Source organism: Carassius auratus, chromosome 9 (assembly GCF_003368295.1).
Source record: "Carassius auratus strain Wakin chromosome 9, ASM336829v1, whole genome shotgun sequence".
Lineage (NCBI taxonomy): Eukaryota > Metazoa > Chordata > Actinopteri > Cypriniformes > Cyprinidae > Carassius > Carassius auratus.
In genome coordinates, this window is record NC_039251.1 from 24,731,769 (window position 1) to 24,749,830 (window position 18,062).

Consider the following 18,062-nt stretch of genomic DNA (forward strand, 5'->3'; position numbering starts at 1 on the left):
TTATATTATATTATATTATATTATATTATACGCAACCTCATTAATTTTAAACTCCGCAAACTGTTCCCGAAGCTCCGCGGGAGGTGAAGCCGCTGTACTTCCTGTCGCTGGTTGAGAGGCGGGCGCGTGGAGGGATGTAAAGATGGCGGAGCTGCAGATGCTGCTGGAGGAGGAAATCCCAGCGGGTCGCAGAGCGTTACTGGACAGCTTCACCAACCTCGAAAGAGTCGCCGATTACTGCGAAAGTAACTATGTACAGGTGAGCGGGCGAAGCGTTGCGAAACGATCCACATACGCGGTGTTTTTGGACTTGATGTGTGGGCAAGGAGCTGTGAGTGTCTGTGGAGGCTGTTGATCATCTGTTGAAGCTGAGCACCAACTACTAAATGCATGCACGCACGCAACTGCGGCGTTCCCTTGTTGAGAGAAGCCATGAAAGTTTATAGCACTCTTAGGTGAGGCAGTAAACTTTGCGCGAGATGAGCTCAGATTTGCAGTGATTGTAGCGTGTCGATATTAGTGATTAACGTTACAGGATAATCTCGCACTTGGAAACTTTGCTCTGTTTCTCCACGCGAGTAAAACATCTGATATTGCACTCAAAGTCAACCCATCGTTTGTTTTTACAAATGTATAGAAAATGATCATAGCGAACAAGTAAGTGCAGGAGAAAACTGACAGTCTGCGAGAGGCTTATTGGAAGTCCTCCACACACTGATGTCATGTGTCATTACAGGTTTGATTTAACTCCGAGTAAATCACTTTTGCTTCAACATGATCAGGAATTCTTCAAAAATATCGACACACTCCAGTGATATCTGTATTGGTGAATTAAATGGTAATGTTTATGTACTAAAATTAATGTTTTAGTCCAGTGATGCACACTAGGGTCAGTTTGAGAGGTCTACCATTTTATATATATATATATATATATGTGTGTGTGTATATATATATATATATGTGTGTGTGTATAATATGATGCCAATATTTTAGCAGGGTAACTAATGGCTAATATAAAGCACATAATTTAAATATAAATAGCATACGATTACACCTTTTTAAGACATCCATAATAAAAGTTTGTTTACATAATGTGTATTGTGTGTAATTAATTGTGTGTAACACATGCAATGCACATGTTCATTATTGAACCTTTACAATTTTGATGAATGTTGGTATCCAAACTGCTGTAGTTTTGACCAAACAATGGGAGTCGATGGGGAACCAAACTTTTGGGTTCATTTTTCGATTAATGACTACAGCTGACTTGCGGTCTATCAGGTTTTGGAACAGGAATATTTTGAATTAGGCCTGCAGGCTAAACCAATAGAATGAAATAAAATTGTTAATTCAAATTTAAGACACCTATAAGATCCTATAATGCAATGCAATGGTCACACGTTCTGTCGTAAACAATATAGTTCAATGAAACTTACAAAACACAGTTGGCAACTGATGCTCTTGGGAAACCCCTCCATTCAGTTACCCCTGTAGGCAGTCTCATTTCATTCACGTCTCTGTTCCAAAAGCAAGTAATTTAAATATTTAAAATGTTGCCTTGGTGCTAAAAAAAAAAAAACATTGCCATGAACTGCCAAGTGAGAGAATGCATTGATCAATGCTGAGAATCATAAAACTGCTTTTGGCTATCGTAGGATGTAACTGCTTCAGGGTTGGGTTCAGCACATAAAGAGCACAATGAAATGGGATTGAGGGAATGCATTACATTTGTCTGTAATGTGCAGGTTTCTTAACACTGATGAAACCCTTCAAAAGTTACATTTTGGAACAGTTTGTCCTAGGGGTTCAACAGATCACAAATATCACAGTTCAGATCAAATGATGGTTTTTGAGCCAGTGAACGGACTATTTTTCAGATCAGCAAGAAAATAAAAAAATATTTGGTTGTAACCCTGCTTTCCATTCATTAATTAAAGCTCAGTACTTCTTTGATACCACATCAAAAACTACTAGCCTAAGAAAGTTCAAACATGACTAAAGGGACAAGTGAACAGCCAGTAAAATGACAAATACATAAATTACAAGCATAGATAAATACAACAGGTAGTATTCAGGTACAGAAATGTAATAATTAAATGTAAAATTAAACTGCATGGTGTCCTCTGTATAAATTAAATATAGATTCATATTTGTCAAATGTGTTTTGTTATTAGAGGAGCATGCAAGCGGCAGGCTTTTATGATTTCAGCATCCATCCCAGCATGTCCCTATGATGCCTAAGAATGCTGTTCTGAGGTAGCTCACTGGTTTAGGACCAGAGCTTGAAAGGAAGGATATGAAGGAAGGAAGGAAGAGTCAGAGTTATGTGCTTGTATAGATTATAAAAATCTGTTAATTAAAGAGATGTCAGACTGTTTGGATTCATCACATCAGTTATTTATGTTTATCAGCTAAATCATATGCTTGCTTTCATTGCCTCAAGCAAGCTATCTGGGCCTACATGTCAGATTTGAGTCTGTGAACATCAGCGACTGACTTTACATGTGAAGTGTGAGTTCTTGGATTTTAGAGAGAAAGGTGGAGATGACAAAACTATGGGCAGTTTTTATACGTGTTTAAGGTGTGTGTTTTTGGTGGGCTATTGTATCCATTCCAGCTTGTCTTGACTATCTGTTGCTGAGGACTATCAGTTGTAATTGGATCCGTGTTTGGATGATGTGAATCGTGGAGAGATTGGTCCGCTCTGAATACTAATGGAATCTTGGAAGGTGGGGACGCCCTTCCAGAATGTTTGTTTTAATGGCAGCCATGGAGATAATGTGATGCACACTTTTCTTCTGGCTTCGATTCCAAGTTTAGAAGACGTAGAGTTTTACTCTTTTTCCCTGAGGAGATGGTTAGGAAAAGACAGAATTTATTTATTTGGAGAAACTCCAAATTAATGTTAGATCTTGATTTATTAGGCTAAAGAGCACAGTGACTCAACAGTATTGTTGTTGTCTCCAAAACTTGTAAGATGTTCTGAAGCAGACTGGGTTACTCGCCCATATTTTCAAGTAAATCACTATTCGGTGCATTGCAGCAATATTGAATTTAGACCTTGAGAAAACAACCTTCAGGGTTTCCGGGGGTCCTTAGAAAGTGTCTTAAAGGTCATAAAAAAAGTCTAAAATCTCTTTAATGGTAAAACAAAAGTCTTAACTGTCTTTGTGAAGAGGTTTTAAAGGGATATTTCACAGAAGAATACATAATTTGCTGTAAATTTATATACCCTCAGTTCATCCAAGATGCAGATAACTTTTTGAGTAAAACAGTATAGATTGTAACTGTAGGCCTTGATTCATAGAATACATATCAGCAGGTGCTGATGTTAAATTGAAGCGAAGCGATTGGTCTGTGCAAAAGAACAGAGCAATATTTACAACATTATTACCTTTAATCCATAGTTATTACTTGTTGAAAGTCTTCCCCAACTTGTTTAATAATAGTGCTGTGTTCCATACATCGATACGATAATGTATTGTCTCAGATTTGACGATATGAGTATCGATACAGCTGTCTCTGTATTGATATTGTGACGTGTGCAGCAGTGGACTGTGCTTAATTTGAATACAAGAACGTTTAAAATTGAGTGCAAGGTTTCAAATAATTATTAATTTCTTTAGTAGACTGTTAACTGCTTGAGTAAAACAAAACCTTAAACCACAGTTTTTTTTCATTTAGGTCTGCAACTAATGAACTAATGATTATTTTGATAATCAGTTAGTTGGCTGATTATTTTTTTTATTAATCCGATTAAAACCCCTATTTTCTTTTTCTTTTAATTTTACTGACAAAAACACATTTTCACATTCTGCCCAATTTCCTCCAAAAAAATGTGAATGCTATGAAAACATAAAGTGATTAACAATTTATTAGACCACCTGTAGTAAGACAAAAAACAAATATTTTGGGAATATGTATAAAAAAAAATCTAAAAATGTTATTGTAATTTTTAGACAAATAACAAACTAAAACAGTCAAATAGTATTTATTCACATATAGGGATATGCCGGTATCAAATTTTCCTGTTGCGGTTGATTGATAATGCTTTTATCACGGTATACGGTATTATCACGGTATTGCAATTTTGTTTAAAAAAAGTGGTCATAATATAGTATAATAGGTTAAATAACTTTTTTCTTTTAACAAAAATAACTAAACATTTAAAACAATAAAGCAATACAGAAAAATATATAAAAGTTAAATGTTTTACACATTGAAGTGCAAAAGAACTATAAAGACCAATAGGTGTCACTTTACAATAGGACCTCATTAGTTAACCTTAATGCATTAACATTCAAGGCAAGGCCAGTTTATTTATATAGCACATTTTGTACACAATGGTAATTCAAAAAGAAAGTAAAAAAAAAAAGTAATGAAGAAAAATAATCACAAAAATAAAACAAGCAATTTTAAGAACTTGAAAATGAAAATAATTTAAAAATGGACTTAAAATGAATTTAAGACCGTTTAAAAATAGAAAATGATTTTACATAAAATACAGTGCAATACATAAAATATAGTGCAATCAGTTCGGACGTTGCATGGTGCTCATTTAATAAATGCATAGCTAAACAATGAGCAATAGCTACATTTACTATAGAAGTTATTAATCTTTGTTAAAAAATACAAGTCTTAGTTCATGTTAGCTCATTAAATAACACAGTTGCAATTTTAACAATGTGTTATTAAATATTGGAATACTTAAGATTGAATGTTAAGAATAATTTTTTAATTGGCAATTTATGTTAACTAATGAAACCATAATGTAAATTGTGAATGAACAATAAAAGATCAAAACACTTTCAAACAACATCTAAGGCATTTGTAGTCCAGATAAAAAAAAATGAATGTTTGAAGATAAATAGCCTATTAAGTCTAAATATTTCAGTAGTTGGCTCTGTATTAAACACCATAGGAAAAAAACAAATCTGAATGGTTATTTAAGATTATTTAAATATGGTTTTAGAAAGTAACAGTTGCTTTTTTTAGAGTGTTTAAAGTGTAAGGGCTGCATTTTAGCTTCATCTGCTGTCAGAGAGTGAATGTCCTTTCATTCAGCGCGTTTCTCGCGTATTCCTCCATGTGCTTCTCATGAACGCTTGTTTACATGCGCATGCCCCTTTCAAGCAGGATACAGCAATTTTGTGCATTTTAAGCAGCTGATGGGAATACTATTCTTAAAATGCATTCCAAATTCGGAATAATTTGTAATGTATATTTATTCACGGTATTTAGAAGTGCCCACGATAACACTATCGTGCATATTAATCACCGCAATATATCGCATATATCGCAAGTCTATTCACATAATACCATAAATGGCCTCCTTTGCCTTTGCTCAAATGCTTGCTGGCATTATGTACTTCTTGACTAATTAGGTATCTGAATAAAAAAAAACACTATAAAGCACTTGACATTTTTTTTCTGTCTTTCACAGGTAACAGCAATAATTATATTATAGCATTAAAAAAATCTTACTACTGTTATTAAAAAGCTTACATATATTGGAGGTCTAACCAATATAGAAAGCAAATTTGTTTTTGGTATTTACCAATTCAATTAGTTAAGAGCAGCAATGGCACAAACCTTACAAAATTGCTATGCTAGCGCTCTTCAGTAAAGATTTCAACTTAACGCAGACTGTCAGGGCAGGCCTTTATGCAAAAATGGAAAGGCTTGCATGAATTTGTGACATTTACAGATAAGGATATGACCGTTAACTACATATTTTTTTTTTTTTTTTTTTTTTTTTGTCTGGACGCACACACGTATCTGTAAAAGCACCTGACAGGCAAGTCATTATGCGTGAATATTGACCAAAATAACTGTGACTATGATTTTTGTCATAATCAAGCAAGTCTAGTGTTATGTGTTTGTCAACCTGGCAACCATGTGCACACGGTCTCTCTTTACTGTGGATAAATGCGCATGCTTTCTGAAAACACCGATTTAGTGATCTCCCCTTCAGTATTCTATTATCAGATAGAGTATTTTTATCAAATCACACGTTTCAATGAAAATGCTCAATATACAATTCATTATGTACATTAACAATGATTTGGGCGAATATAATGTAACTTAACTGAAAACGATGTGAATTGCCCTCTGAGGTGCGGCAGGATTTTCTGTCAGCTGCAATCAAATCCGCGTCTGTAATTTCTCGCTCTGTTCAGCGTGCATCTTCCTTAATGCACACCTAAAATTTGAATGCAAAGTTTTTGCATCCGAATGTAGATTTTTATTTTAAATTCGACGAATATTTGAAATTCAAATTAGTTTGAAAGCCCTAGTGCAGTCCCGTATCATGATACCTATCACATTGTGGCCTCTGTACAGTGATGCGTATCATATCGGGACTTTGCTGGTGATGCACAGCCCTGTTTAATAAAGTATCTAAGATACACTATTTATTTTGAGATTCTGTGGTTTTATTTTGTATGAACATACATTATTCATTTTATTTGTGTAGGTCATTAAAAAGTCTTACATTTAAAATTAAAAACTCTGCAGATACCCTGTTAGTCTCAATAATGATGACAGTTCTAACCATCGGCCTTAGTACTCTGCTCTTTTCAGTAGATGATAAACTGGCCATTGATGTATCCGTAATAGCCGATAATTGTCAGTACTATTTTTCTCAGAGCGTTTTGTACAGCGTATCATGCCGAGTTTGCTAGCAGCAGGATAGTATTTCCAGAAGGAGCCGTGATTAGACCGTAAACATGATGGCTGCAGAAATGGTGTCTGTGCCGCATGACAGTTGAACATGAATGTCAAAATGAAGTGTGCTAAAAGTGGTTTTCTGCCCATTCTTGATTTAGTGTGGATGGACAAGTTGAAACTGTATTTGATAAACCCTCGAAATGATCTTCTCAGAATGTGTGTGATTGAATTATTTACATAATTGGTTGTGTTGAACAGCTCTGGATGTCTGGAAGTTGATGCCAGACTGAACCTTGGAGAAGAATGCCTCTCCTTTTATGGACTGGATGGCGGTTGGTTTCTTTCATCTCATGGCACTAGTACACTTTTCTAGAAAAAGTCCACTTTTCTTTTACTAGAAAAAAAAAGTGTGTGTGTATATTAGGGGTGTAACGGTTCACAAAATTCACGGTTCGGTTCGATACGATACACTGATGTCACGGTTCGGTTCGGTTCGGTTCGGTACGTTTTAGATACAGCAAAATGTAAAAACATCTCAACTTTTCAGAATGCCGCAAGCGCACCGCGGGTCATGTGACAAGAACTAACCAATCAGCTTCATCCTTTCCCGTAACAACGTTGAGAGCTCAGCCAAGATGAAGGATCAGCTGATCATAGTTATATATGGATTGCAATTTTGAAATAAATTTAGTAGCAGAGCTACTGCAAGCGATTTTTAGAGCTGCAAATCCATTTATCCTTTGCTGAAATTTCCGCGTCTCATGGAGAGAGCACGTCATTGTTGCTTAGCAAAGACAGACGCCTCATGAGCGCTTCTGCCCGAGCGCTTTGGAAAGGAGGAGAAAGACGCGCTTAGCGTTTTCCACGCGTTTTTAGGAGCGATATGTGAACGGACCCTAAGGCGCTCGCTCACTCAGCACGCGCTGAAGGCTCATTGCAAAATGTCTAATGCATTTAACAGACCAGAAATATAAGATCCTAAAATAACCAACAGGTCTGGTGTTTGGGTGCACTTTGGATTCCCTGTAAGCTATAATACTGGTGTCTAAATGCTGCAGGCATAGTTTGTTGCGTGCATGTTTCTCCTTTTTTTCGTCTTTTCCCAGATACTGACACAATAAGGTGATGTCGGCGTAAATGAGTTGACATGTTTCAAGTATTCACGCTGGTGTTTTTTTTTTTTTTTTAAGCAATGAAGCAACCGCGCGAAGCCCTCACTATATAGGATTTTAGAAAGAATGCAGAGCACTAGTGTAGTGTGCAAACTTACCACAGTGTGGATTTCAGAAAGTGTGCAAAGACTTCACGTGCACACTTACCATAACATGGATTTACAAATAATGTTCTAAGGAGGGGCTCTCATGTCACTCTGATCGAGCAGCTCATAGATGGAATCATGCATCTCAAACAATATGTTTGAGAGTCATCTTCTTTTTCTAGTCTGTTAAACGCATTGGCCATTTTGCAACGAGCCTTCAGCGCGTACTGAGTGAGCGAGCGCCTGACTGAGTCATAACATAACATAAACATAAGTTGGTGTTTTTTTCTTCTTCGGGAGTGTCAGGGGCGTTGCCTGTTACGTCGTTTGGGTTATTGGGCTACCTTGTTGAACGCATATCATTATATTTCTCTTTTTTTTTTCCAAATATAATTAATTAGTCCAACGAACCGTTCGGTATGCATAATGCGTACCGCGTACCGAACCGAAAGCGTCGTACCGAACGGTTCAATACGAATACGCGTATCGTTACACCCCTAGTGTATATATATATATATATATATATATTAGGGCTGTCAGTTTAATGCGTTAATTAGTAATGAAAAAATAATGCGATTACATTTTTTAACCCTGACCCTAGACCAGTACGTCATCTTACATTTCATACAGTTGACAAAAATAATGCTGGGGAACTACTACATAACTGCAGTTACAGACATCCCAAGTCTCCCGGAAGTTCCGGGAGTCTCCCGCATATTGCAAGCGGCTCCCTGAGACCCGCAAATTAGTTAAAATCTCCCGGAATCTAGACCGAGTGAGCAAAAGCACGCATGCGAAACAGATACTGTGTTTCAAACCGTGTAGCCAGAGAGGGAGCGAGAGACCTTGCGTGTGTATGCTAATGTGCGTGTGTGTGAGAAGCGCATGTCAGACAGAGATCATCCTGATTGGCCTGTTTCTGCAAATCAACCAATCAATTTTCAGTGTGGGCGGGCTTTTATCTCTTCTCCCGAACAAAATTAATCAGTTATGTCTATCTAGAAACAGGAGCACCATGGCAGAGGGAGAGTGCCACAAAAAAAAGTGTACCCCTGTCTTATAGATGTAAAACATAATGACAGTCTTGCTCAAGCATTGCCCATGGCGGGTTAAATGATTGCAAAAGGCATGTTGAGGTGAGTTGACAAGTTTCATTTCATCTGCATATTATTCAGGCTAGTTGCCAAGGCTACATGAAAACAACAAACTCTTTAGACCTTTTTAAAGTTGCAATGGAAAATGAATAAAAGCAGTTTACATAAATTGTATAAGCAGATTATATAAATAGTAAAAGTAATCTACATATTTAAACGTAATTAACAAATAATTACATAGGCCTATAGCTTATAGATATAAAATTGGTTGGGGGTCTTTGGGATACCTCCCTGAAATGACTTTTTGCAGGTTGGGATGTCTGAAGTTATGCCCTAATATTCAAGATATTGAATGCTTGAATTTTTGTCTCATGTTTATATCACATGATAAGCGATGTCACACGAGCAGAGAGAGCAATATTTCACGAGTGCTGACTGTCCTGAATATAACGAGGCCTAATGGTTAGAGAGCCAGACTAGTTACCAGAAGGTCGCAGGTTCAAGTCGCGGTGCTGGCAGGAGTTGGAGGTTGGAGGGAGTGAATGAACAGCTCTCTATCTCCCTCAATACCCATGGCTGAAGTGCCCTTGAGCAAGGTACTGAACCCCCAGTTGCTCCCCAGGTGCTGGATCTATAGCTGCCCACTGCTCCGGGTGTGTGTTCACGGTGTGTTCACTTCTCACTGCTGTGTGTGTGCACTTGGACGGGTTAAATGCAGAGCACCCCATCTACCATACTTGGCAAAATGTCACAACTTCAGACTTTAATATTGTGTTAAATTTTAAACACAGTAGTGTCTGTTTTTGCCCAGTTTTGCCAAATAAAATATTACCTATAAAGCCATTACCTTGCTGTACGCCTCCAAGCAACACAGCTGTGTTTAGTTTTTGAATGAGTCTTAATTTTGAACGAATCAGTAATTCAAAGGCCCATTTATACGGTGCGTTCCAAATAGGATATATCACCCTGATATTATATGGTAAAACAAGATCCTTGACTACTGGTTTGTTTTATTGTTTTTCTTGAATCCATGGAAAAAAGCGGCAATCACTTAAATATCAGGTATGCTTTACTTGTTCCACTTGTTAAACAGAAGTCTGTGGTTAGATCAGTGTGCACAATAATGTTTACGTAAAAAAAAATAAAAATAAGGCCCCGTCCACACGGAGACGGAGCTTACCCCAATCCGATCTTTTTTTTCCTCGTCTCAAGAAATATCCGCGTCCACACGAAACCGCAAAATGATGTAGAATACATGCCAGACCAGTATGTGGCGCTGTAATTCTGACACAGAGATACACTAAAAACAGAGAAGAAGACTTGGACTATGCTCATAAACATTGTGCGTGGTACACAAACGAACATGGAACAATACATCTATTAATCTTTGTTAATGTTAGTTAATAAAAAGACAATCGTTCAGTGTTTGTTCATGTTTTTGTTGCTGTTACGTGATGTAGAGGTGTCTGACTAGGGGGGAGACGTGGGCTGATGACGTCATCGTTTCAGAAAATATACGGATTAGCCGTCCAGACGAAAACGCAAAGACGGCGTTTTCAAATTTATCCACTCTGGGACCCTGTTTCAAAAAATAGCGGTTTCACCTTGTGAAAACACCGGATCCGTGTGGACGAAACGCCTATCCAATAAAAAATTTGTGCGTATTCACAGAAACGCGTCTCCATGTGGACGCGGCCTCAGTCTCATGACATTCATTCTTACCTGCCTCACTATAAGAGTCACACTGATGGGCCATTAGGGGACGGCCCTTTGTCTCTCAGGTGTGTTTTACTAAATATTCATGGCCATTGTCACTCCCTAGCATACAGCAATTCTATCACAAAGCATGTATTACAAAATTTAAATCAATATATCGTTTTCTGTGAATGATTAAGCACAATGATTTTCACGTAATTTTGATGTTAATATTATTTTCCCCAAAACTTACTAACCACTAACTTTTTTTTTCCTCTAAAAAATGCAAACATGCAGATCAGTCTTGCTCACATATTATTGTAGCATAATTTGTGCTGAATACAAAAATATGTAACGTTGACCAATAGTATAAGTAGCTGAAATAAGGACAAATGCCAGGGCATGTCAAAACATCTCAAAGGCCCCAAAATCACCTCAGAGGGTTAAACACAACTTTCTCTTGATTTTGCGCTTCTAAACACACTTTTGTTGTCTTCATGCTGTATATTTGCTATAGTAATGTAGGTAATTATTACTCTCTGGAGTAATTTGTTCATCATATACTTTTTTTTTTTTTTTAAACCGCTTCTCAGGGATGTTTTTCATTTGTTAGTCATCTTGATTGCCTCATTATTGGCAGCGAGGCTTTTAGAGTGTGAATCAGATGTTTGTTGCCATTTGGGAAAAGGACAGCGAGGCCCATATTTCAAAATTTAGTGTGCAGTAATTCACCATCTGAGAGTGATTGCAGCACAGAAGATGGAGGAGCTGTGTCCAGACTCAGCAGTTAAGTCTTTCTGTCTCTCCCTGCTCCTCACTCTGTTCTTCTTCTTGAGATGTAAAAGAGGCAAGCAGGCATTTCTTTTGTGAATTGTCTTCCAGCTTCATGGTGCAGTGCTGCCCTCTCCTCAGGCCAGAGAAACCAGACGACCAACTAGGTCAGATTAATAGACAGTGTGTCAGGGACAGGCAGACAAAACACAGGCTAGAGAGAGAGTAAGAGACACAAACACACACACAGAGAAAGAAAGTGACAGAGATTGTAAGAAGGAGAGAATGAAAGTGAAACTGTCTTTTGTTAGTATTTGTAAGAGTCCACAGCTGTTTGATTCGTTGTCTGTTATATAGAATGTGCTCTTTTGTTGTAACTGACGTCTGTGATATTGACTCAGTTGAAATGACTGCATTCATAGGAGCTGTTGTGTCTTACATTTTACAAATTTGTCTGGAGCAGCGCTGTCTCACACTACAGGACTTTTGGCTGGATTTTGTTGTTGCAGACAGCTTTTTCAAGGTCTGCAACAAAACGCCCGGATCATGACCAAATCAGTGCTCCTTGCGGTTGCTGAAGTATAAGTATGAGCAGGTCAGCAACAGGATCCGTCTCAAGCAGTCACAGACGCCACAATATTTTCCAACCTGTTTGATAGTATGTCTTTTGCTGGTTCTCATACACAATGTGGTGTAGTCATGAGGTGCTTGTTCAGGATTCTGTGCCTTTGTGCATATGGACATCTGACTGCTGCTGAGTAGTGATTGTGTTTTTCAGAAATAATGAGCACCCTTAATTTACAGAGAAAATAAGGTCAAGAAAAAAAAAATCTGTAGATGGACAAATCTCCATACAAGTTATTTTTTTTGTACTTGTTTGCACTTTTTGTTAGAAAGTGTTTATTTACTATTTAAGTTTTTAAAGGTTTCCATTTCCATTTAATTTCCATGATCTTAATATTCTTAAAAATTAAAAGTTTGTTGTCATTTGTAAGTGTTTAGGTCTTCTTGCATTATTATGCTGATTATGCTGATATGGTCTGTAAAATGACAAAAATATCACTCATCGCAATTATTTCTGTGTTAATATATATCGCAAAACAAAAAGTTTCTATCGTGACAGGCCTAATCGCCACCTGATCTTATAGTGTGAGTGATGCAAGTACAAGGTCGCACTAATCCAGCCTACATTAATTGGAAATGCCAAATCAGTATTTCAATAGTTCAATATCTCAGGGCATATACTCTGCCCTTCAAATGTATTAGTCAGTAATAGGGATGGAAGATATCTTATCGTATGCAATATACCAGTAAAACTTCTTTCCACAATAAGAACTAGCCTTCCCGCAATAACAACAATAAAACCTAGTTGTTTAAATATTTCTGTGTGTGACCATGTGGAGTGACATGGTAGGGCTGGATGATTAATCGAAAAGTAATCAAAACTGAAATTTAGAACCTCTAACCGACGTGATATTCCCATGTCGGTTTTTTCCTGTTAATACTTCCCCCTTAAAAGCGTGTGTAGCCACATGATTCTACCAGTAAGTGGCATAAAAGCAAAACATGGATGTGAATGCCAGTTCAACACATAGTGATGACGCGTGAGCGGTGAGCCTTGAGTCTTCACTTTGTCAGTTGTATATGTTTTATGGTTTGGACGGTCAAGCGATTAGACGATCGGATGTGTATTATTATATTGAGCTACCATGTTCGCGCAGCTGCATTGCGGCACAAAAACTCATAGCTGTGAAGATCGCGCGCTCAGAGGAACGCAGTTGTCAGCGCTGTCCTGTGATTTATCACTAAAGTATCTTAGAATCTCAAAACTTATTATAGCATATTTTTCTACTTTTTACTTTTTTTCTACTTTTAGGCTATTTACAACCCCCCAGCTTCACAATAATATAGAGACGGTATGACTAGTTCACACACGCAATCACTTTACCTTTAATCTTTATTTATCTCTTAAACCGAGCAATAATATGTAAGAAATATTATGAACATAGATAAAATAACTGCTGATAGTGAGCTATGATCGTTCTTTCAATAGGAAAAAATATCCCACCTTTAATGGTTGATCTCAACCGTCTGGAGGCCAGTCTAAAAAGACGTTCGGGACTAAACTCGGACACTCAAAACACTTGCTCTTGTACCGACAAATACATTAAAAATATGTGAAAATACCCGTCTTGGATAGTATGTTTGAAAAAACTGTCAGTTATGTCTTAAGTGAAAGTAAACAATTGAGAAAAAAATCGTATGTTTATTATATTGGATGCATTCATTGTCTGGACATGGACTGTACCGTACACACAGCTTCAATGGAGGGACTGAGAGCTCTCGGACTAAATCTAAAATATCTTAAACTGTGTCCCAAAGATAAACGGAGGTCTTACGGGTTTGAAACAACATGAGGGTAAGTTATTAATTACATTTGCTATCTGGGTGAACTAACCCTTTAATGATGGTTTAATTAAATCCCTGTTTTCCCGACAACAGATGCTGTAAATGTACTCAGACAGACGGCCACCAGCACCTGTCCTGTACTTATTTAAATCCCTGTGCAATTCATGTATTTTCTGGTTTCCAAAATATCACAGATCACCTATAAACTCTAGCTGTTGAACCCACACACTGTTTTCCACATTTGGTATCTGCCTTTTTTTCTCTTTCTGTGTGAATCTTTGTCATCAGACCGGCTGTTGTTTGACGTACTGACAGGCAGCAGTTACAGTGACATGAGCCATCATTCTCGTGCAGTACAGAGAGAACATCGTACTGGGAGACAGATGCTGATATTTCTCGTCTTGGCCAGTTCTGCATTGATAGACTCCTCTCTCTTTCATCTTCACCAGCATGTGTGTAGGAGGAGAGACAGTGTGGGCTGCTTTGATTCTCGGTTTAATCTTCCACATCTGCAATACATCCTCGACTGCATGTTCACATGACAAACTTTAGGCAAACTTATATAAGTAGTCAAGCTATCCATTTACAGCATTCTATATATTGAAACCTATGTTTCTAATTTTGTGGCTGGTTGTCAGGGCATTGTTATGGCAATTACCGTATTTTCCAGACTATAAATCACACTTTTTTTCATAGTTTGGCTGGTCCTGCGACTTATTGTCAGGGGCGACTTATTTATCAAAATTAATTTGACATGAACCGAGAGAAATGAACTAATAGAAAACATTACCGTCTACAGCCGCGAGATGGCGTCTATGCTGCCAGAGATGCTGTTCAGTGCTCATGTAGCCTACACTAAGCTGCATAGAATGCCCTCTCGTGGCTGTAGACGGTAATGTTTTCTCTTGGTTCTAAATAGATGCGACTTATAGTCCAGTGCGACTTGTATATGTTTTTTTCCTCATGACGTATTTTTGGACTGATGCGACTTATACTCAGGTGCGACTTATAGTCCGAAACATACGGTAAAGGTTGATAAACGGTCACTGGGTGAATGCTAGATGCTTACTGGCTCAAGTCAAGAGTCCACCCCAATTCTCAATAGCCATATAAACACACACTGCAGCCAGATGTGATCCTGCAAGGAAAGCCTATAGTTATTTAAAGAGATTGATTCAAGATGGAGTGGTCTGTTGCATTTAATTGCAAATTATTTTTTCTTGTGCTCTCTCTGGAATGGATATGTACACTTCTGAGATTTTAGACCAGTTGGAGGTTATTTATGAAGGCTTTTAATAAAATGTAATAACAAGCTATAATTAACTAGAATAAATATAAATAAAAAATTAGAACCTTTTTTTGAAAATGTTTTTGGAATGCATAATATTTTTCACTTAATTTAGGCAATAAATAGACTCCCTGTATAATTTATGCTATTAATTTAGAGATTCAAAGTTTCAAAATCAACATTTCCTGTACCTGCATATTGAATTAAATCACAATAAAAATCCAATCAATATTTTGTGGATCAAAATGGGATTGATTAGAGAAATCTGTTATGATCAGTAATGACAGTGATGCTTAGTTTCTTTTTCCTGTCGATTGCAAAAGTCAGGTATTTTGAAGAATGTGGTTGGGGTTGCAAAAATGTGGAGAATTTCCAGTACATTTATTAAACATTATGGAAACTCACCAGAATTTTTCCACCCCTTTGCAACGCTAAATGTGGGTAACCAAACAGTTGACAGTAGCCATTGACTTCTGTAGTATTGTTTTTTTTTTTTTTTTTACCAAGTCAATGGCTGCCATCAACTGTTCGTTTACCTAAATTCTTCACAATATCTTATTTTGTGTTTAACAAAAGAAAGAAACTTTTTCAGGTTTGTAACAACCTGCGAATGAGTAAATAATGACAACATTTTCATTTTTGGGCTATCTATGCCTTTTAAAACAGGTTTAAAGTGCTTCTGGGTACACAATTGAGTCACGTCTTATTGTCAACCAATATACGGTTTTGATGCATGGTGGCAATATATAGAAAGCGGGATAAATGGCCATTCTAAGACAAAAATCTTGATGAAATGAAAAGGAAACTCTCTCTTTCATTCTCTTTTTGAAAGCTTTATTGAAAAGAACCCTCTGAATGTGCAGAGTTGCTCAATTGAATTCTACTGCACTACTTGAGACATCCTTTGACAGTGATTATTGCTTCAGCTCATCTGTAAGGTTCATTGCTTTCAGTTGAGCTGTGCCACAGTCACGCTTCAGAAAAGTGTAGTCATGTCAGTAGCGTTCCCAGCAGTCTAACACCCTGTTTGAAAAGCTCTTACTGTTGAAAGCGGGCTCTGTAAAAGTGTCTGATGAATAGAGCTGTGAGCTCGAGGAACAAAAGTGTCATCAGCATCTCTGGTTCTACCCACCTGTTCATTTTCAGAGTGTAATAATTTGAGTCATCACTGAAAAATCAATGTGTCCTTTTGCTGTGGTCAGTGCTGTGAGCACACAGCTGAATGGTCATTAATGGGCACACTACCGTGTAATTAGTCACAGACCCTGCTTCCATTTGTGTGTGACTGAAACAAAGAGATGTACTGTGTGCTTCAGTGGGCTGGCCAGTGACTCCTGTACCTGCTCTCTTTTCAAAATCAGACAAAAGCAGCTGAAATAATGAGCAGACATTCACCTCTTCCAAACCTGCCCTGCAAACCCACATCAGTTCAGGGGTCACAGACACACTTTATTTATTCTTTAAATACACAAATAAATTTTAATAACATCGGAATAATTCCCTCCCTACTCACACGAAAGAAAGCTTTTTATTGAACTGAAAAAACAAGCATACAGAGTGACCAGCATAGGCTGACTCATAAACATTTGACTCACTGAACCACTTACAGCAGTCTGCAGTTTTTTTGTTTTTTTTTTGATGAAAAAAAAAAGGTTTTTCGGTAAAGATTTATTTTTTTTAAATACATTTTAGTCTCGTCTTATTTTGTCAACAAAATTGCATGTTGATATAGCCATAGTTATCTTTTATTGACCTTATTGTCGTCTCGTCTTCGTCTCATTTTAGTCATGGGAAAAAAGCTAGTCAACGAACATTTTTCATCATAGTTTTCGTTAATGTTAAGAAATTAACACTACCAATGATCCAGATTCACATACAACATAATAGCCAATTAGAGCAATTATCACGCACATGAAAAATTATTCTAGTTATTGACATTGTTACGCCCCATGGATCAAAAGAGACACAACAAAAATGGGGACACATGAGCGGTGCATTGCAGCGGCTGTGAGGGACCTGTTTTATCTCTAGCCGCTGCTTCTCATAGTTTAAAGGGTCAGCTCTGTGTTGGACGGTCTCTCCTCCACTCTCTCTGCTCAGATGCAGCTGTGATGTCATCAGCGTGGGTCAGTGCACTGCATCTGCATATTAGTGTCAGTGTGTCGTTGTGTGTCCTGGGGGAGGACGGGGCCTCCCTGGCCTAAATGCCTGCCCACTGCAAGCCCACAGCTTCTTCTGGGTCTGCAGCATTTCAGTGCATTAAATGCATTCAGTGGTGCAAATTGAGAATTAGTTCATCCATGCGACTGAATGATTTCTTTTTTTACACATGTGTTTGGTCACTTATTAACTGCTCTGTTTCATGCAGTGAGATATTCATGTAAGTTTAGATGGGTAGGTGAAGTGTTATTTACTGATAAATCGATTTATTAGTTAGGAGGATGCAATCATCTGATAACTGTGGAAGAAATTATAAAAAAAAAATGGACTGGGTTTAACACGCATCTCACGATTCAATTTGATTCTCTGATTCACAAGATTAGACTTCCAGTTTGATTCGATATGGGTTATTTTGAATATATAATAGGTTCAGTATATGCCAGATTTTCTCAAGGGGAAAAAAATCTACTTACAGGTTTATGGTCACAGAATGTTTTTTTTTTATTTTTTTTATCTGAGGTAAGTTAAATGTGATATTACATAACATTGTTTACAAACTATTATATTGATATCTTTGCGTAGTTAAAACACTGATTGAGAGATTGCATGAGACAGGATACAGATTTCAGTTGCCAAGTCTGCGGTTGTTTTTCATGTCCGCGGTTTGAAGCAACCCCAATACAAACAACGTGATATTTCGCCCCTAAAATACGAATTT

The 18,062-nt window shown here is 37.4% G+C and overlaps 1 protein-coding gene across 12 annotated transcripts in view; it reads left to right on the forward strand.

Moving 5' to 3' along the window:
- Positions 1-83: 83 nt before the first annotated feature.
- The window catches only part of abi2a (abl-interactor 2a), a 37,048-nt gene continuing 19,069 nt past the window's right edge, over positions 84-18,062 (forward strand). For 4 of the 12 annotated variants that reach the window (XM_026272211.1, XM_026272214.1, XM_026272212.1 and 1 more), the window contains exon 1: positions 87-259. In XM_026272211.1, coding sequence (XP_026127996.1) covers positions 143-259 — 117 coding nt within the window. In that variant the 5' untranslated portion in view covers positions 87-142. Of the gene's footprint in view, positions 260-18,062 lie in introns of all 12 variants that reach the window. The other 8 variants (XM_026272204.1, XM_026272208.1, XM_026272205.1 and 5 more) reach the window with 3 other exon arrangements.